We start from the raw sequence: 21,612 nt of genomic DNA, 5'->3' as shown, positions 1-21,612 counted from the left end.
CAATCGAAGTTCACACAACCGAAATCAAAGGACAACAGGAACTCACTTTACTTTGGCATTACCGACTTGGACATCCACACCTTGCTGCTATGCGAACACTCCAAATTCACAAGCTCGCTCAAGGAGTCCCAAAGGAAATGTTTTGCAAAATCGACTTATGTGAGGCGTGCTTGTTTGGCAAAATGGCATCATCAAAGTTTCCTACAAGTAACTCACGAAGAAGTTGACCTCTTGAACTCATCCATAGTGACATATGCGGTCCATTCCTAATTCAATCACTTTTAAAATCAAAATATTTCATTAGTTTCATCAATGATTATACAAGGTTTACGATACTAACATTTCTCAAAAGCAAAGACCAAGCGTTCACTGCTTTTACAAATTACAAATCACTAACAGAAAAGCAATTAAATCTACAATTGAGATGTCTACAATTTGACGGGGGAGGAGAATATACATCTAACAAGTTTACAAAATTTTGTAAAGACCATGGAATTTTACAACGAATTTCTGTTCCTTCAACACCATAACAAAATGGTCTAGCCGAACGCAAGAATTGAACAGTGCTTAATTCGGCCCGGAGCATGTTGAATCTACCGTCACTTTCACCCTCATTTTGGGAAGAAGTTGTCGCAACAGCATGTTATCTCTAAAATCGTAACTATCATCGAACAGTTGGGTTAATCACACCATACGAATTATGGTTTGGAGTAAAACCAAATATGCAACATCTTAAAATTTTTGGTTGCCTTGCATGCGCCTTCGTTCATGCTAAAAAACGATCCAAGTTAGAACAACGAGCAAGAAAAGCGATTTTTGTTGGGTACGGAGATGCAAATAGCTACAAGGCTTACCGGTTATTCGATCCAACCAAGAACACATTCTTTTATAGTTGTATTGTTAAATTTGATGAGTCGCCATTTCTTGAATACACGACACCAACGCATAACCCTAAAAATATTACTCGTGAAGGAGCCCAACAGATAAAAGATGATGCCGCCACCATTCGCCAAACTCATAATAATGTTGGCGTTGATGTACACTGCCTTGCAAACAGCGCCGCCGCCACCGATGCCATCGACATCTGCCGTCGTCGTAGTGTAATTCACACACTACGTAAAAATTGCATTTTTGTTCCTCCAGATGGGACAAGGAGGAGGAACCAGTAAGGAGAACCGGATGAAGAGGAACCGGCAAGGAGGACCTGGTAAGAACCGGATCAAGCAAAACCGGCAAGAGCTGGATAAAGAAGGCCGGTGAGATTCTCTCACCGGATGAAGAGACAAATTTATAAATAGAAGAAAAAATTATTACATGCACACGGCAAGATTTGAACCCTATACCTCCACGTACACAAACCCTAACCTTACCATTGTACTAACTTGTCCTAAGTGTTCTAAATGTAGATTTAATACGTATAAGACCTTTATTTACGCCAACCTTTATTAAAAGGTAAGTCATGCATTTTTAGAATGCGTGAATACTTTATTTATAAGAAAAATGTACACCAATAAAAAATTACTCGTGCACATCTAGCGAGCATGAGCACTATATTTAGGAAATAAAAGCATAGTGTAAAAAGCAACTCATGCACATTTAGTGTGCATGAACACTTTTAAAAAAGCATGAAGCTATGCTTAGCCTCTTCCATCCTTATATAAGGAGGAGAGAAAGATGTATGATGTTGTGGATTATTTTGTAAGGATTGACCAATATAATATATTCGTGGGATTCACGAATTTGTGATCTAAATTGTCTCTTACTATCTAAATATTGATTAAATATACTAAACTCGTGGGAATTCACGAGATTCATAACTTACCTATCATTCTACCTATTCATTACTAGCCTTATCTCATATTCTTCTTTCTCCTAGTGCAAAACCTCAATGGTTCCCACCCGACTCACGCAACAATCCGGAGCCGAAAGGCACGACACCGCCAAAAGGATATCGTGGTTGTGGACTATCGTCGCCTCCCAAACAGCATCGCCGCCATTAACTTCTGCCACCATCAAGACAACACCACTTCTGAGTTCTGCCGCCTCCCAACCAGCACTGTCGTCGCCGTCGCCGCCTCCTTCCCGCCAACAGAATATCTTAGTTGCTGACGACCGTTGCCTCCAAAACAACACCGCTGTCGATGCCACCTTTTGTCACCAACACAACAGCATTGGTGATGATAATCCCCGCTCTTCAGAGAGAACTCCCATTGGCCACCGAGGAAAGAATGTTGATGCCACTCTTATCGCCGCCAGCAATTGATTGAACAAAGCCGCCAATGTCATCGCCGCCTCTCACTTTGATGAAGAGCTCAATGTTGTCAATTGTTATGTTGTAAATCCTAGCCCTCTTATTCACTCTGATCAGCCACTACTTCCACTACTTGCACCTCCTCTGATCTCTCCTGCACATCGACCCCTTGCATCTCCTCCCATCTCCTCTGCCCCAAGAACTCCTCCCGTTTGACTACGTCTACATAAAAAACCAACATTTAAATTTAAAGTTAATAAAAATAAAAGTAAAATAAAAAATGCATCTTTAAATCTAACCAACCAATATAAAAGAACTACCCAACCTAAAGAAACTAACTACATTAACCCACATCTTGATAGTGTTTTCACACCATCCAACTCTACACATTATGATGACCTCACAAACACATCCTCTACATCAACCTTGTCTTCACCACGCTTACATACATCCACCACGTTACCACTCTCTTTATCCAATTTCTCGCATTCTAATTGAAATTCTCTTGAAATCCCTCAAACCTATCAAATCATTCCACCATTTCATCTTCACTCACCCGACATCACTAGTGATCTTTCAATCAACTCACAATCACAATCCTCGCAAGAATATCCAAACTCATATGATAATGACTCACCACCTCGTCTCGTCGTACACGCTCCTTGTCTGATATCTATAAGGAACTCGATCAATTCGAGGCACACTTTGTGGACCTCGATATAGACGCTCTCATATTTGAAGAAGAACCGGATACCTCAAATGAATTAATTATTACCGTTCGCAAAGCGTTGTCTGGTACTGATGGCCCTAAATGGAGAGCAGCCATGGAAGAAGAGATGACAGCTTTATTAAAGAACAAAACCTGGATCCTTGTCAATCCACCACTTGATTGACAAATTGTTAGTTGTAAGTGGGTTCTTCGGAAGAAGACCGATGCTACCGGAAATATTATACGTTTCAAAGCTCGTCTCATAGCTCGTGGTTTTTCGCAAATACCTGGAATTGACTTCAAAGATACATTTAGCCCTACATTGCGAAGTATCACATTTCACATATTCGTCTCTCGCCGTCGAACTTGATTTGGAACTTCATCACTTAGATGTTCAAACCGTTCTCCTTCATGGAGAACTCGAAGAAGAGATCTATATGCAACAATCACCACATTTTGAAGATTCAACTCGACCAAATATTGTATTCGCCTACATCAATCCTTATACGGTCTACGACAATCTCCACGAGTTTGGTAACATCGACTTCATAATTTTCTAACTAACAATGGATATAAACGATTGAAGAATGAACCAAATGTATATATTAAAAGAGCTAATCTTGAATAATTTCATCATAATCGATGTTTATGTCGATGACTTACCTCTTCTTACCAACTCACTCGCGTACTTCAACAACCTTTTCCAATAACTGACCTTGGTCCAATGAAGTATTTCCTTGGAATGAACCTACAAAGAGATCGTGCCAAAGGAACCATTTCTCTTTCCCAAACTCAATACATTGAAAGTGTATTGAAACATTTTGACATGCTACATTGCAAGCCTATCTCGACACCCATGTCCACTCCATGCAAATTATCAATCGAAGATGCTCCTAGAACTATCAAAGAGCGAGATGAGATGCTCAATGTTCCTTACAAGCAAATTCTTGGATGTATGCGCTACCTTGTTAGTTGTACACATCCTGATTTATGTTTCACCGCCGGAATTCTTTCGAGATTTATGCAAGATCCCGGACCGAAACATTGGCAAGCATTAAAACGACTACTACGTTACCTAAAACGAACGAACGATATGGTGTTAACTTACTCCCGATCGCAATCCGAGTCCATCAACATGAACCTTAAAGGATGGATGGGACCAATCCATCACAATTATTTGGATGGACGGACTAAGATTGGGGGGGGGGGGGGATGTTGATGGTCGTAAGTCAACAAGTGGCTTCTTATATTGTCTCGCCGGAGGTGCTATAGCATGGAGTTCTAAGAAGCAAACAACGGTTGCATTATCTTCAACAGAAGCCGAATATGTAGCTGCCGCACTCGTTGCTAAAGAAGGAATATGGATTCATTCCATACTTGAAGAACTTAACTTGTTTAAGACTTCAAAGCTAATCCTTCACTGTGATAATCAATCGTGTATCAAGTTAGCTTGTAATCCGAAAATGAGTGATAATATTCGATATGTCTCTTTCAAGCATCACTTTCTACGAGACTTAATCGAAGAGAAGAAGCTAGATTTGAAGTATGCGTCCACAACTCTAATGTGGGCCGATTTTCTAACAAAGCTAGTACCTCAAACAAAGCATATCGCTTGTTGCCGAAAGATTGGTCTAACAATGCCCAACTATTCGTCGAACGACAATACTTTTAAATAAAATAATATTTTGCTTAATGGGGGGGGGGGGGGGTTGGAAATATTTAATCCAAATATAATATTTATTTATTATTTTTAAAACAACTATTACGAAGAGTTATTTATTATTACACTTTAGAGAAAACTCTTCATTTGAAGAGACATAACTTTTTGTCCTTCGTCTCTACAAACAAGCCCTTTTGGCTAATGTAACACACAATCAATATAGAACAATTTTGTGTATGTGTGATCTCTCTCTCTCTCTAGCAATCAATCTCTATTTGTATAGTTGCCGATTTCTACAAGGAAAAGGGGGGGAAAGGAAAAGAAGGGGTATGGGGGATAATATTAAACATTAGCAGAAGTGGGGGTGGGGGTGGGGGTATTTAATGAGTGGTCATCATTAGCAGCCTGATGCGTATTGCCGCTATTGACGAATTGGCCCCAAAACCAATGGGCCCTCCACACGTGGGCCATGTGGTCGATGGGGATGCCTTTGGTCTCCGGCAGGAAGAGCAGTGTGAAGAGTCCCATGACAGCCAGCCATCCCGCGAAGAAGAGGAAGATGCCGAACTTGAAGGCACAGAGCATGGACAGGAAGGTCTGGGCGATGATGAACTTGAAGAGCATGTTGGTGAACACCGTTATGCTCTGCGCTGCCGATCGGATGTCCTGCGGGAAGATCTCGCTGGGGATGAGCCACGCGAACGGCCCCCACGACCCTTTGTACACTCCCACGAACAGGCACACAGCCGCTAATTCCACGGCCGCCCCGCCCTTTGACAGCTTCTTGGATGTGGGTGTGATTTGCATCCCGAAGATTATCGCGATTGTTACCTGTGTATCAATCCAACCACCCAAAGGAATCACATCACACCCACATTATTATTACATTCCAAAAATAAATAGGTCCTCCTCATCAATTAGTAACCACCACCACCCCACCATCCATACAACTAACTAAGGTGCTCCCAACAACATGTACCACACACACACACAATTAACATGAACTTAATTAACTTGGGAGGTGCGGTGCATCCATCATCAATTACTTACCATGCACAAAAACATGATCAATGACGAGATTAGCAGAATGGTCCTTCGGCCCGCCTTGTCCACTATGAAGATGGAAATGACCGTCCCCACCACAGCTACGCTCCCTGTGATCACTGTGGAATACAACGATGCTTGGGCGCCTAAGCCTGCAGCTTTAAATAGGAATGGACCATAGAAGAGGATGGCATCATTCCCGGAGAATTGCTGGAAGAAAGGTAATGCGATCGCCATCACTACTTGTGGTGTGTTACGCTTCTTCAACAGATTCTGGAATGCTTTGCGTGGATCCATGACTGCCGCCTCATCCACTGCCTTCACGAGCTCCTTGTACTCTCTCTCGATGTCTCGGTGTCCTCTCACCTTCACCAACACTTGCTTGGCTCGCTCATGCTCATTATGTCGGATCAGATGGCTTGGCGTGTCCACCAGGAAAAGGCCCGCGAATGTAATGGATATTGCTGGCACCCCGGCCATTGCCAGCGAGAGGCGCCACCCCCATGGATGGATGTGTGCAGCCAGGTAGTTGACCAGGTTCCCAGCAAAGATGCCGAACGCGATGTTGATGGAGAACATCATGTTTAAGCCACCCCGGTAGCTAGGTGGAGCAATCTCCGACAAATACAGGGGAATCGCCTGTGCAGTCAATACCAACCACATATTAAGCAAAGCAAAACTCCATTCTTTATATAGCCCCCCATTCTGTATTGACTATGCATTACATAACACACATACATACATACATAACCATTCTACAATGTATATGAATACCTGATTTGCAAAGCCAAGGCCAATGCCAAGCAAGATACGGCCAAGAATGAGCATCTCGAGATTCTCCGCTCCTGTTCCGAGGGCAGTCCCAGTGAGGAAGAAGAGCCCAGCCAAGAGCATACTGGCCCTATGGCCCCGTTTCCTCGTCACAATGCCGGCCCCAAACGTTGCCAACAATGCCGCCAAGTAGAGGGAGGAAGTGTAGAGCTGAAAGACCTGGTTGTTGTATTTGCAGTAGTTGTCCTGGACTGCACTCTGTTCCGCAGCATAGACACTAGGGTAGAATTTCTGGAGGAACTCCGGCATGATAGAAACCCCTCCTGATATACATACGTTTGTTTGTGTGGTGTTGTCATGATGGGAGTTACAGCAGAACTATAGAGAACATATGTCATCCGTAGTAAATTAACTGAGAAGGAATTAGGAGCACACGACAAGAGTAACGACATATACCTGCGACAACGAGGTCATAGCCATACATGAGGCCGCCGGAGCCAGCAAGGAAGCAAGTGAAGAAGACATAAGGGGTGATTTTCCTGGGCTGCTCAGTGCCCGTGGTGCCGTCCTTCATAGACAGGCCGGTCATGGCGATTACCAGCCAACTAGAACAGTAGACTGTAGTAGAATGGAAAGATAAGATACCTTTGGTGATGATATGTTGTAGATTTAGATTTAGATTTAGATTTAGCTAGCACCTCCACCACCGCTAGCAGCTAGCTATGTGAAACTAACTTGTTGCTGCTCTCTTTATATGGATAGGATAAGCAGTAGTTGAAGTACATAGGGATGGAGGAAGAGGAGGGAGGTGCTTTAAATCTAAAAATCCACTTGGAATTTACCGTTAATTCCACGTAGGTAAGGAAGGAAAGGAAGTAGGACTGGTCAGGTCAAAAAAAACAAGGAAATTGAGAGAGCTGATGTCATGGTCCATTTTCATTTTCATTTTCTATTTTGCTCTTGATTTTGCTTTTACGTTTGCTTTTTATGTATGTATAATAAGCCATTATATACATAATAAAAACATATGTCTACATGGCCACCTTCCTATACATAGCTTTCTTAATGTTTTATTATGATGATGCATGCATCCATCCTCTTTCGCGTTTCTTCTTTTCATCTTCTTCATGGTCGTCAGTGTTGATCGGTTCCCCACCTCACTCACCTCAATCAACAAGGAGTTGAAAAAGTCTGTCTACCCCTCTCCCTTTATTTACCCCGTCACTGCCGACGAAATGAGTGAAGAGTCAAATGTTGTCTTCTCTCTACAGCTCCTTTTTTTACCACATGATTTAATTATTTTTTTTTTCCTTCCCTTTTTTCTTTTGCCAAAGAAAGCAATCAAGTAGAGGGAGAGCGAGCGCCTCTTCTCTCTATCTGTCTCCTGCTCTCACATCCCCTCCATCGGTCAATCAATTAGCGAGCATCCATCCATGCTCATGCATGCATGCGTGTATGTATGTATGTATGTATGTATGTATGTATGTTAATGTATATGTATGTATGCATGGGTCCTTACTTTCTTGCCCCTCCGTGCATGATGCACGTCACTTCACATCGTGACTCAGACTCCACTTCCTTCTCGCCAGGGCAGGAATTTGATTTCTTACCTACCACGTCGTTGTTTGATGCGTGTGGTGATGGAATCCATAACATCCAACCTATATATCCTTTTAGGAAGTGGTCCTTCACAAACTTCCAATGAATCAGCATTTCCCTCATTAATGAAGTATTTTTTCAATCAAACAAACTTACAAATATATTAACCCCAATTCCATCGTTTTTGAAGGAATTGAACAAAATTAAATCTGGCAAGAACCTACTCAAATGTACCAATCAATCAATATTAGTCTCTTAGGGAAATCTCTCTCTTTTTGTTTTTTATTGTAATTGGTTTACCCTAGTGAAAGGTGTAACACTACTAGCACTACATATCTCTTATTTACTACATGACACTATAAAATGTACCTTACCAACTGACCTACATCCATATGGGAAATCCCTCTCTCTCTCTCTCTCTCTCTCTCTCTCTATAAACCAGATAATTAAATTAATTGTATGTAAAAACCATTAAATATTATTGCCCTCCCTCCTTACATAGAGAGAGGGACATTCCCAAGTTGAATACTCACACAAAGAAATAGTTCCCACGTGAGCTACCATCATCCACATTTGCCACATACTCCGAATCTTCCATCAAACATGAAAATAGAGCGCATATTCCAATCATGCTATAACCTTCAATACTTTCAATTTGTAATATGATCTGTGTGTGTGTGTGTAAAAGCACAACATTATATTAATTGTATGTAAAAATCCACTTGTCACTACTTCTTAGTCTCCCCTACCTACCTATGTAGGGAGATGGACATCAAGTAACGTTATTAAAAAACCTGAATATGCACTTGAAGAAATGAGCCCCGCATGCTCCAACATCCAAAAACTCCAATATGCACTTGTATGTTGTCCTCCAATTGAATAGTGGAAAAGAAGCATGTACCTAACCCTAGTCCTCGTCTCTTTAAGGTTGAACTTAATGGGAGCCCACCAAACATGACTCTCCGCATGAATACCTATGCACGAAATGGCATACGAGAATGCTTGTTGCAATATTTGCCACCACCTTTCATTTATTTGACTTATATACATTCTTTGTACATCTATCTCCGTCTTTGTGTCAACCTACTCATAGCTGCCGTGTGATTACCATTGACACTCCTTGTTACGACCTTGTGGTCATAAAACTCATAATTCATAGGAAATTGAGAAGTGAACCCATGGTGGCATATTATCGACACCCCTCGAGTATCCATTTTGTGTCGAGTTCCCTCATTTAGCGTGGATGGCGTTTGTGATGGCATCATCGGCACTTCCTAGCCTTTCGACATCCATTCACCATCCTCTTCTTCAAATTTATGGCCATTGGACCTCGATCAACATTTTGTTATATATACTCACCCCTTCCCCCCATAATTTTAAGCTTGGGATTGCATGTGGTAGCCGACCATTATATTAATCCCCACACTACACCTTTATGTTGCCCTACTATACACACGCCTCCACCCCTATCCTCAGTTTCTCACCTATATCCTTGATAAACCATTACTCCCATCTTTTTAACTTAATAAATTGTTAAAATACCCTACCCCCTATAATTTTGTTTAATGTCTTTTTTCACCCCTCCTTCCACTTAATTTTCATTCTCTACCTCTCCTTATTTAGTTCTAAGTCTCTGTCTACCCCTCCCCCTTTCATTTCTATTTTGTCACACTCTACTCTCATATTTCTCCACCTTTTTTTTAATTTCATTCAATGTTACATTTTCAGTCTACCCCGCGTTTCCTTTCTAAAATTTCACTCTACTCTTAGTATACCCCTCCCACTTCTAATTTTAGTATACCCTTCCCCCGGTAAAACTTTTTTTTTTCACCTAGCCTTCCCCTTTTCTTTCTAATTTGTCACTTTATCCCTCCCTCCTTCTAACAAATTCGCTCTACCCCTCCTTTTCTAAAATTCATTCTACCCTCCTTTAACTTTCTACCCCTCCCTCTTACTAATTTCACTCTACCACTACCCACGTGAGTTCTACCTCCTATTTCTACTCCCTCTCCTTTTCACTTTGTTAATTTTCTCCTTTTACCCCTCCCTCCTATTTTCATATTCCCACTCTCCTCCCTCTCTCGGTAATTTTATTCTACCCCTCCCCCCTTATTTCTAATTTTTGTTTCCTTACGCCCCCCCCACCCCCATTCTCTCTTGAATCTTATTCTACCCCTCCCCATTTTATTCTTCTAAATCCTTTCCTACTTCACTTTAATTTCCACTCTACCCTCCCCTCCCCTTCTTCTCAATTTTACTTACTACCCCTCCCCCCTCACCCTCCCTTCTCATACCCCCTTCATTTCTTCAAAGATCTCCATCAAATCTTTTCCTACCCACCACTATACATCACCCTCCCTAACTCCCACATCACACACTCTTTTCTCCCCCCTCTCTCTCATTCTCTCACACTCAAATAACCCCCAAAAAATCTTGTACCCCACACCAAATACATCACCCCCCCTAACTCCCACATCATAAAATTTGAACACACACACACACACCTCCCTTATCTTCCCTATATAAACCCCTCAATTTCTACATGGTCCTGTGCATTGATGAGCTCCTTTGGAGTGAAACTAGTTTGCCACATCGACCATTTTTTTGTATTACCTTTTAAGTTTCTTAATATGAATTAGTTTCTAATGTATCTCTCTCTCTCTCTCTCTCTCTCTCTCTCTCTCTCTCTCTCTCTTTGGTAATGGCTCTTTCTGGTGTTGTTGTCGTTGTTGTCTACTGCCGTCGTCGTCTACTGCCGTCACCGTCAGCTGTTGCCGTCGTTTGACGATTGCTGCCGTCTACTATCATCGCCATCTCCTGCTGCTATCGCTGTCGTCTAACGATTGTCACTGTCGTTTGACGACTATCGCCGTCGTCGTCACTGTCGTGGTGTGTTTCTTCTCTTTCATTTCTTGACGTTGTCGAGTGCCGTTTTTCTTGGCACATCGGTGGGTGGATTCTTTTGGTGTGCTTGTTGCATGCTACATCGTCGCGTGCTACAACATGCCGATGTGATTGCGACATACACACAAACTCAACAAAGTTTCGAACCCATTTATTTTTTTATTGACACCACAATGACGTTTAAACGAACTAAGGAACATAAGGATACACAAGACGAGGGTATAAGTAAGGAGGACTTTTTAGATATGTTGAATCGTTTAACAAAAGTAGAGACGGATATGAAAAAATGGGTGAAAGATGGCGAAACCCACAAGAAAAAAGATAGAGAGGAAAAAGACGCCCTCAAGGCCGAAATAGAAAAACTTAAAGTGGAAAACACCAACCTTAAAAAACAACTTAATGACATCGAGGTATCTCGAGAGGACGGTGAAATATCCTCCATAGAGGATATAAAGGACGAGATTAAAGAAGTTAAAGAGGAAGTTAAAAATAACATAGAGTTAGCTAAAACGGGTTGGGTAGACGTGGTTAAAAGAAACATTAAAAAAGAAATAAAAGATGAAAATATTGTTAATACCACCCTTGAAGAAGAGAAAATGCGTTAGGCCCGACGCTTAAATGTATGTGTCACTGGGCTCAAAGAAGGTGCATCCCCAGATGAGGATGCACAAACACTTGGGAACATGTTAGGGTATACAGAGGCCCTACCTATCACCAAAGCATGGAGGGCGGGACATGACACAACTAGGAAGAGAGCCTTAGTCCTTCAATTTAGAGACTTAGACTCTAGAATCACCTTCTTTAAGAAGAGACCAATTCTTCGAGGATTGGGTGGGGACCCTATCTATCTCGATGAAGACCTTACTAAGATGCAAATTGACCATTGCAACAGTTGTATGCCACAAGTTATGCAAGCTCATAAAGAAGGGCATCACACCTTTTAATGAGACGGGCGAGTGATCATAAATGATTGCACTACTAATTGACGGCGTGTGGCCCATATGACATGTTGAGAGACAAGCTCAACATCAGCCGGATCGGCTGAGCAAGCCGAGGACCGGATCGGTTGGGACCGATTGGTTGGATACCGGTACGTAGACCGATGCGTAGAAAGGCCGGATCGATGCAGAAACCGTGAGGCCATCGGCAAGATATTCCGCAAGGAATATATTTGGGAGTTAGTGTAGGGGCTCCTTAATGAGCATTGAAGTATTGTTAGTACTTCTGTCAGTCCGAAAAGGACTTGTATAAAAGTGTTCATTGAACACACACGATGTATAGATTGAGTATTATTTTTGAATAGAGTTCTGGTGTTTACTCTCTCTCTCTCTCTCTCTCGTGCGTATTGTGCAACCTAAGCTTTCCATTAAACCTGTGTTTTTTGTTGTTCGGTTTCCTATATTGCTTCCGCACGCCATTCTTTTCATGGTATCAGAGCGCGAGGGTTGAGAACCTCTGCAGCCGACTTTGCTTGAAGGAAAAACCAACGAAGAAGAACAAGAAACCGATGGACAGAGGAATGGCTAGCTCGCTTTCGATGGAGAAGCTCGACAGAACCAACTACGCCTCTTGGTCCTACAAGATGCACCAATACCTGCTTGGGCATGGTTACTGGAGCTATGTTGAAGGAGCGAATGACGCGGCACCCGAATTGACACACAAAGACTTCCCGCCGTGGGAACAATCAGCGAACAGAGTGTTGTACTGTTTCGCGTCTTGTGTGGGCGAACAATTATTAAGTTACGTTCGGGATGCAAAACCGCCGAAGGGTGCATGGGAAAATCTGAAGAAGATCTTCGCCGCGAGCACCACAGCCAGGAAGCTTCAGCTCCGACAAGAGTTGAGCAACCTACGACAACGTGATTTGTCGATGGCTGACTATACCTCGAAGATCAAGGACATATGCGACTCCTTAGCTTCCATCGATGCGAACATTGAGGAAAGCGAGATGTTCTAGATTTGTCTCGGGGGTTTGGCGTCGAAGTTCGGGGCGTTCCGAACTGCTATGTGTACCCGGGAGAATACCCCATCCTTTTTTGACTTACAGTCGATGCTCCTGGTAGAGGAGAACCACGCGGGTGTGTCAACGAGCATGCACACCAACATCAAGATGCTGTACACGGAGGGAGATAGGACCCGTGGACGTGGAGGACGAGGCGAGTATGTGCGCAATGGAGGCGGCTGACGAGATCAAGGAAGGAGGCACCGAAATGATGCCGACAGCAATTCCGAACCCTCCGGAAACAGGGGGAGTCGAGGCGATGAGAACCACGCGGGTGTGTCAACGAGCATGCACACCAACATCAAGATGCTGTACACGGAGGGAGATAGGACCCGTGGACGTGGAGGACGAGGCGAGTATGTGCGCAATGGAGGCGGCTGACGAGATCAAGGAAGGAGGCACCGAAATGATGCCGACAGCAATTCCGAACCCTCCGGAAACAGGGGGAGTCGAGGCGATGAGAACCGGCAAGGGAAACCCGCCACGGAATGCTAGTACTATGGCAAGAAAGGCCACAGAGAGAGCAAGTGCTGGAAAAAGCGCGCCGAGTCAGAGAGGACCAGCTCCGGATCTAGTTCCGGACATACCGACAAAGGAAACCGACAGTTATCGCACTGCGCCGAAGGATCCGGAAAAGGGCCTGCCTTCGTGACGAGACACGAAGCAAATTCAATGAAGCCGACCACTCCGAAATTGGACAAGGTGTGGTACGTCAACTCCGGCGCGTCAAATCACATGATGAGCCATAAGGAGTGGTTCTCGTACCTAGAAAAACCGATGCAACCGAGAGTAGTCGCAACCGGAGACGACACTCCGCACCTGATCACGAATGTCGAAGAAGTTCCCCTGAGCCACGTCGGGTAGAAAGGGAAACTCATGAACGTGCTACACGTTCCGACAATCACGAAGAACTTGGTGTCGGTCGGACAGATCGTCGACCAAGGGATGGAGGTCCAGTTTACACACCTCGGGTGCTTCATTGAGGAAGAATGTTACGGGCATGACCATATAATATCCCGTGGTAAGAATTTACCGTAGTATTCTATACACGTGGATAAGTGTGAGGGTTAAACGAGAGTGTAAAGAAGGGGAGGATTACTTTTAATCCTCGGGATTGAGACAACCCATTAGGTCAAGTGTGAACTTGCCTGGGGGTCTTGGGTATCGCTATAAATAAGAGGCCTAGCTACCCTCATTTGATCATCTTTTGAACTACATTGAGACTCTGCTCGTGTGGTGGGTCAACTCTTGTAGCGAGCGCGCCAGCACCAGGTACGACTCGACGCCACGGCGGTGGTATGGGACGCCGATCGAGGCTCGAGTCCGTCTCGATCCCTTCGCTCGGGGGTGGTCGGGTGGATCGGCACCCTTCTTTCTCTTTCTCCTTTCTATCTTTCATTTCTTTATCCTTATCTTAAGCTTACTTTAGTACCTAGATCTATAATATTTGGTATCAGATTTTTGTACTAATGTTTCTTTGTTTTTCATTTGTCTTTTGATTGATGCTGATCGATCGTTGTGCGGTTGGCCTTGATCCAGACAACGATCAACAAAGAACTTCGGTAACTCTTTCCATAATTTTTCTTTCTATTCTCTCTTCTCCCATCTAATCATGTGTTTAGTTTATATGTAATTTTTTTCATTAAGTCAATGATGTTGTAGTGGTCTTTAATTGATTATCTAAAACGTTTACATATGTGCACGAGGTCAATACCTCGTTTAACATATTAATAATATGTGATGAGTGTCGTATGCGTACGAGGTTAATACCTCAATTACGTATTACGTTCACGAACATACATATGCGTACGAGTTTAATACCTTGATTTGTTGTAAACGATATGCGTTTGGTCTCGTATGCGTAAGAGGTCAATTACTTATCTAGGACATCTCATAACCGAACGAGGAGTTGAAATTGATCCTTCTCGCATTGAGAAAATCAAGCTTTGGCCCACTCTTCGGAATATTCGAGAAGTTCGATCATTCCTTGGTTTTGTGGGGTTTTTGCGAAAGTCTCTTCGTAATTACTCCCAATTGACGACGCCGTTTACTGATCTTTTAAAAGGTCAAACGTGTAAGTCTACTAAACCTATTGTGTGGAATGCTACACTAGACTTTGCCTTTAAGGAACTCAAGGACCTGGTTTGCAAGGCTCCTTCACTTCTTTTACCCGATCCTTCAAAACCTTTTGAGGTTGAAACCGATGCAAGCGATTATGCTATAGGTGTTGTCTTATATCAAGATGGTAAACCAATAGCATTCGAGAGTAAGAAACTTGATTCTGCTCAATGTCGGTATACTGTTCAAGAAAAGGAATTATTTGCAGCTATACATGCGCTCAAAACATGGCGCCATAATCTTTATGGAAATCACTTTGTGGTAACTACGGACCACGAGTCCTTGAAATATTTTTGTGACCAACAAGACCTGAAAGGTCGTAAGGCACGATGGGCTGATCTCATCCAGGACTTTGATTTTTCCATACGATATCGTAAAGGTTCCATGAACATTGTCGCTGATGCACTAAGTCGCATCCGTGAAGTTAACACGCTTAGCTTCACTGAAATATCATCAGATCTTTATGATCACCTTCGAGGAAAGTATCCTGATGACAGTTATTTCGCAAAATACTGGGCAAGAGTTGAGTCTGGAACAGACACCACCACATCCTCGAAGGAATACTTCCACATTGCTAACGGTTTGCTCTACCGTAATGGGAAGGTTTGTGTTCCAGATTTACCCGAGGTCAAAAAGAGGATTCTTTTTGAATGCCATGATGCACCCTCAACAGGGCACCCTGGAATACATCGTACACTCGTTCTCATCTCCACTCAATTTTATTGGCCTAAGATGCGTCCTAACATACATAGCTATGTGACTAAATGTCACCAGTGTCAGGTTAACAAAGCCGAGCGACTTAAAGCCGCAGGACTTTTACATCCCTTGGACATTCCCAATAATAAGTGGGAAAGTATATCCATGGATTTTATTGTTAGCCTTCCTCGCACCCAAAAAGGTCATGATGCCATATGGGTTGTCGTCGATCGACTAACTAAAATGGCCAGATTTATTGCTACTAAAACCATGGTAACAGCTCCTGAATTGGCTTACCAATTCGTTGACGAATTGTTTCGTTTTTATGGGTTACCGATGGATATCGTAAGTGATCGAGATCCAAAGTTTACTAGTGACTTCTGGACACAAGTCTTTAAGAAGTTAGAAACTACGTTGAGCATGAGCTCCACGGATCATCCTCAATCCGATGGACAGACAGAACGAGTAAATCAAATTATTGAGGACATGCTTCGAGCATACGTTGGTGCAAAACCAACAAAATGGGAACGTTATCTCCCAATTTTGGAGTTTGCTTATAACAGCTCCAAGCATACGTCGACGGGATATAGTCCTTTTATGTTGATGTATGGTTTTCAGCCACGAGCCCCGACTGATGTTACTATACATCATGATGAGTTGCGAAGTACGCAAAACTTTCTTCGGGATATGCAAGATATGTTGCATATTGCACGAGATAATATAAAAAAAGCTCAAGATAGAGCGCGTTTTTATGCCAATCATCATAGGCAACCTCGTGTATTCAACCCTGGACAGAAGGTATTTTTACGTGTACCTCACAATTCTAAGACATTGTCTACGGGTAAGTGCGCTAAGTTAGCCCCACGGTTTTGTGGACCATTTACAGTCCTCAAACGCATTGGGTCATCAGCCTGTCGTCTCGCTCTTCCCGATGGTGTCGGAATTCATCAAGTCTTTCATGTGAGTCGTCTAAAAGAACTTCTAGGTTCTGGCGACAATACAGGTACGACAGAAACTCTGGTTACTTCTGAAGAATTATCTTCTAGACCACATGTACCAGAAAGAATTCTCGATGTTAAAACAAAAAAATTACGTACTAAAGAAATCCGAGAATTTAAAATAAAATGGATGGATAAATCAATATAAGATGCCACATGGGAACGCGAAAATACTCTTAGAACTAACTTCCCTAACTTTCCATTGCAAGAGTGCAATGTTCAAAAGAGGGGGAGTATGTTACGGGCATGACCATATAATATCCCGTGGTAAGAATTTACCGTAGTATTCTATACACGTGGATAAGTGTGAGGGTTAAACGAGAGTGTAAAGAAGGGGAGGATTACTTTTAATCCTCGGGATTGAGACAACCCATTAGGTCAAGTGTGAACTTGCCTGGGGGCCTTGGGTATCGCTATAAATAAGAGGCCTAGCTACCCTCATTTGATCATCTTTTGAACTACATCGAGACTCTGCTCGTGTGGTGGGTCAACTCTTGTAGCGAGCGCGCCAGCACCAGGTACGACTCGATGCCACGGCGGTGGTATGGGACGCCGATCGAGGCTCGAGTCCGTCTCGATCCCTTCGCTCGGGGGTGGTCGGGTGGATCGGCACCCTTCTTTCTCTTTCTCCTTTGTATCTTTCATTTCTTTATCCTTATCTTAAGCTTACTTTAGTACCTAGATCTATAATAAAGAAGGCCGTGTTATTGTGCAAGGGCGTAGAGATGGGAGGATGCTCATCCTCGACTCTACTGACGGTGGCACTGCAATGTTCACGAAGGGACAAAAGGTCGAGTCAGATATCGACTTATGGCACAAGCGGATAGGCCACATCAACTACTGACGGCTTCAAGACTTGCAATCGAAACAAGTGGTGTTCGGATTGCCAAAATTTAGTGGCCGGAAGGCACAAATTTGTGAAGCCTGCCAGCTTGGGAAGCAACACCGACTTCCTTTCCCCAACGAGCGTAACCGGTGACGGAACAAGCTCGACTTGTTACACTCCGATGTGTGGGGGCCAGCAGAAAACGTTAGTCTTGGCGGGAGCCGATATTTCGTCTGCTTCATCGATGACTACACACGACACACGTGGATCTATCTCATTGAGAGGAAGAGCGAAGTCTTCGACTGTTTCCGGGACCTCAAAGGGTTCGTAAACCCTAAACCGGTTGCATCCCGCACCAAGGATGGAACCAGAACCGGTTCGGACAGAACCGGTCACAGAGCTCCCTGCACAACAAACTAAACCGACGGGTCAAGATACGGCAAGACCCGAAATGCAAGCGCTGGAAGTACAGTTGCCTACCCCACCGACAGGTCAAGAGCAATCAAAGGCGGAGCGTCCAACGGAGCCGCAACTGGAACCAGAACGACAAAGTGGTCACCAACTAGAGACAGAGTTGCAGCTCGACGCAACCGGACAAAACCGACCACTGGCCAGCGACACCAACAGCCAACCCTCTGGGTAGATGCAACAATAGGGCACCGACAGCCAATGGCTCTAGTGGATTGGAGAACATATTGCCGGAGTGGTGCACTACATAGAGGCGGAAGAGAAAGCGCAGATGGACCGGTTGCTCGTCACAATTGGAGAACTAGAGACGGCCTGGTCAAGGATCCGGAGCCTAGAACAAGACTTGAACCTGGACACAGAAGAATTGGCCAAATTGGCCTTAACCGGACCACAACTCCAAGCACTCGTGACTCCGGTAGATGTATAGAATAAAGAAACTCTGGCACCTGTACATAGCAATAAGACCCTGGAGACGGAAGCAGTCCCGGAGATAGTGGCATCGCAAGCAAAAGAACTTGCTTAATTGGCCGCACAAGAAGCATTATGAACCCAAGAACGGGACTTGAAGAAAGCGGTAGAAGAAGAGCAAAGAAAGACTGCTGAGAACCTCCGCCGGGCAGAAGAGAATCTATGGAAAGGACAACAGGCATATGACCAACTGAAGGAGGAGAAAGAGAAGGCGCTGCAAGAAAAGGAGAAGCTACGACGGATGGCGGAAACAAAGATCGAAAGACTTAAAGAAGAACTCTGTCAATAGAAGGATCGGGAAGACCGCGCTTGCCGGCAACTCAACCAGAAGCTGAAGCAGAAGACCGATGATTTTGAGCACCTGCACTGGGACTACAAGCACCTAGATACGGAGCATAAGAAACTGCAGGAGAAGACGGTAGAGCTCTGGCAGGAGGTGCATCGAGTTGAGACGGCGCTAGCGGAGGAACGGGCTGAAAGACTCATGTTGCTAGAGGAAGCCGCGCGAGAACGTATGGAGCTCCATAAGCAACATTATGAAGAGAAGGAAAGAGCGACAATGGTATTGCAGAGGTTGCAGAACACCTATCAAAACCAATTGTCACATTATCGGGAGCAAGAGATGGATACGATGGCGCTTATCAAGCAATTGAAGGACGAATGGCAAGCCGCGGAGGACAAATCAAAGATGGGATTGGAACGGATCCAGTTCATTGTCCAGGCCTGGAGGAACAAGACCAAACGCTTGATTGACGAAAGCTCCGCGCAATGGTGGGACAAATGGGCAAAGCACACAGCCGAGCTCCAGTTGCTAAGGGCGGACGCAGAAAACCGGCAGAAGAATGGCGACGACTTCTACATGCTAACAAAAGAGGACTTCACCACCGTAAGAGATGAGTTAGTAGAAGACTTTGTAACTCTGGCGGAGTAACAATCAGCAGTAGTCCGACAACTGGTAGCACAGCTAGACGATGATCGACTGGATGCTCAAATCCAGTTTGAAAGCTATGAGCGGACCACGCTACGGAGAGAAGAAGCAAAGCAGGTGGCGACTGTCAACCTCAGCGATGAGGAGCCATCACCGGGGCAAGGACCGGATAGAGACAAGGCCGGGACGAGTCTACCGGAGTCAATTCCGGCAGAGCAGCTGACGGAGGAAGTACCGCCACAACCGTCAGTACCGGAAGCCGATGAGGAGCCATCACCGGGGCAAGGACCGGATAGAGACAAGGCCGGGACGAGTCTACCGGAGTCAATTCCGGCAGAGCAGCTGACGGAGGAAGTACCGCCACAACCGTTAGACGCAGCAACAACCACAGCAACAACAACAGCAACAACAGAGTTCTGAAGAACCATTGGACACCCTGGAGCAGAGTATTCAGGATATCTTGGATGACAGCTAAGGGCTGGATAGTGGGATTCGACGTACAAGGTACTGTCCCACGGGCGTGCCATGTGTTACCCGGCCGGCAAAAGAGTTAAAGACCAGAATGTGAAAGGGAATGGTTATTTGGAATAGATTATAACTAAGTAGTGAACGGACGGACTGGAATCGGTATGTCGATCCGGATCCGGACCGGTTCCGAACAGGTGCCGGTTGGCACCGTTTTGTACGCAACATCGGTGACCTATATAAAGGCCCGATTACAATGTAAAACTTTAACGGAGAGTTAATGTAAGCTTCTTGTTTTATCTTCACGTATTGATTACCATTCTATATTAATTGTTATATCTTACGCATGTATTAAGTTAATGCCATATTGCTAAGTAGCCAATTAAGTCTGATTAATCGTTGTGTCTTGAGTTATCTCGTCGTAACACCCCTTTGGTGAAGTGTCTTCCGTAGACACCCTGTGTTAGGCCATTGTCCGGCCCTAAGGATAAATACAAATAGAAACAGGAAGAAAGATCAGGTGCCTGCGGTCGGATGGCGAAAAAGAATATTTTTCTGGTCAATTCAACGGTTATCTACAACAAATGGGAATTCGGCGTGAAGTCAGTTGTAGATACACGCCGGAGCAAAATGGTGTGGCCGAGAGGAAAAATCGGTCGGTTGTGGAAGCGGCACAGGAAATGCTGGAGGAGAAGAGCTTGCCCATGTTCTATTGGGCCGAGGTGGTGTAAGGACCATGGTATACATCCAAAATCGGATTAGAGAAAAAGTGTCGGCGCACGAGGTATATTTCAGAACGAAGCCGAACTTGCGACACTTACGAGTTTTCGGTAGCATTGCGTATGTGCATGTGCCGAAGGAGAAACGGAGGAAGCTGGACGCAAAGGCCGAGAAATGTATCTTGGTCAGTTACTCGAATGAGCAGAAGGGTTATTAGTGTTATAACCCACGCACCAAACAAGCGCGTGTGAGCCGCGACATTGTGTTTAATGAGTCCACGTCCTGGTACTTGCCTCCGACTCTGGACCTCGCCTCCAATCCAAGTTCTGATGATGAGTCCAGCGAGGCTGAGATGCCTCTAGATGAGCCTGAAATCGGGATCCGCGAAGAAAGTCCGATTTCGTTTCGGTTAAGTGGACTGAATGGACGACTGAGTTGGTTCGACCAGTTTGATGAAGAGCCGGCGAGTAGCGAAGACTCAACCGTGCATTCCCCACGTAGGAAGCCGAGCAGACGGCTTACGCGCAAAGAAAAAGGGAAGAAGAAGGTGTCGGATTACGGCACGGATCGGAACGAGTCAGATCGACGCGAGTCCGACTCTGGGGGAAGCGGTGACGGGTCTTCAAGAATGAAGTCCGTGTTGGCCGAGAAGACCTCGACATGGGCTAATGACCGATTACGCCGATCTACCCGCCAGAAGAACCCAGTTGTGCGGTTCGGATACAATGAGTACATTGCGCATCATTATGCATACATGACCCGTGTAGCAGAAGTGCGTGAGCCGGAGAGCTACGCAGAAGCGGCTAAGGATGCGAATTGGCGCGTTGCGATGGAGGAAGAGATGCACGCATTGGCGGAAAACGAGACTTGGGACCTGGTTGATGCACCGAAGGGTGTGAAGCCGATCGGATGTAGGTGGCTATACAAGGTCAAATACAACACCAACGGCTTGGTCAACCAATACAAGGCCCGATTAGTGGCAAAA

At 44.5% G+C, this 21,612-nt stretch overlaps 1 protein-coding gene across 1 annotated transcript; it reads right to left on the bottom strand.

Moving 5' to 3' along the window:
* Positions 1-4,937: 4,937 nt before the first annotated feature.
* On the bottom strand, positions 4,938-7,237 carry LOC147853121 (sugar transport protein MST4-like). Its single transcript, XM_087333141.1, has 4 exons — positions 6,892-7,237; positions 6,439-6,758; positions 5,671-6,303; positions 4,938-5,451 (listed from the first exon to the last, which is right to left on the bottom strand). The coding sequence occupies exons 1-4, from the start codon at positions 7,022-7,024 to the stop codon at positions 4,963-4,965; spliced, it is 1,575 nt and encodes a 524-aa protein (XP_087189267.1). The 5' UTR covers positions 7,025-7,237; the 3' UTR covers positions 4,938-4,962.
* Between the last annotated feature and the right edge of the window lie 14,375 nt (positions 7,238-21,612).

Source organism: Azolla caroliniana, unplaced genomic scaffold (assembly GCF_043228905.1).
Source record: "Azolla caroliniana isolate FFs.n. ecotype wild unplaced genomic scaffold, voAzoCaro1.0.p SCAF_17, whole genome shotgun sequence".
Lineage (NCBI taxonomy): Eukaryota > Viridiplantae > Streptophyta > Polypodiopsida > Salviniales > Salviniaceae > Azolla > Azolla caroliniana.
The sequence above is the reverse complement of the archived record's forward strand: the minus strand, read 5'-3'. Positions and strand labels throughout refer to the sequence as shown.

Excerpts from the sequence above, each read along its gene's own strand:
- LOC147853121 (XM_087333141.1), bottom strand. The coding sequence starts at position 7,024 with ATGACCGGCCTGTCTATGAAGGACGGCACCACGGGCACTGAGCAGCCC. Across the intron at positions 6,759-6,891 it reads CTATGACCTCGTTGTCGCAG|GAGGGGTTTCTATCATGCCG; the intron begins GTATATGTCGTT and ends TATGTATATCAG. Across the intron at positions 6,304-6,438 it reads GCCTTGGCTTTGCAAATCAG|GCGATTCCCCTGTATTTGTC; the intron begins GTATTCATATAC and ends TTGACTGCACAG.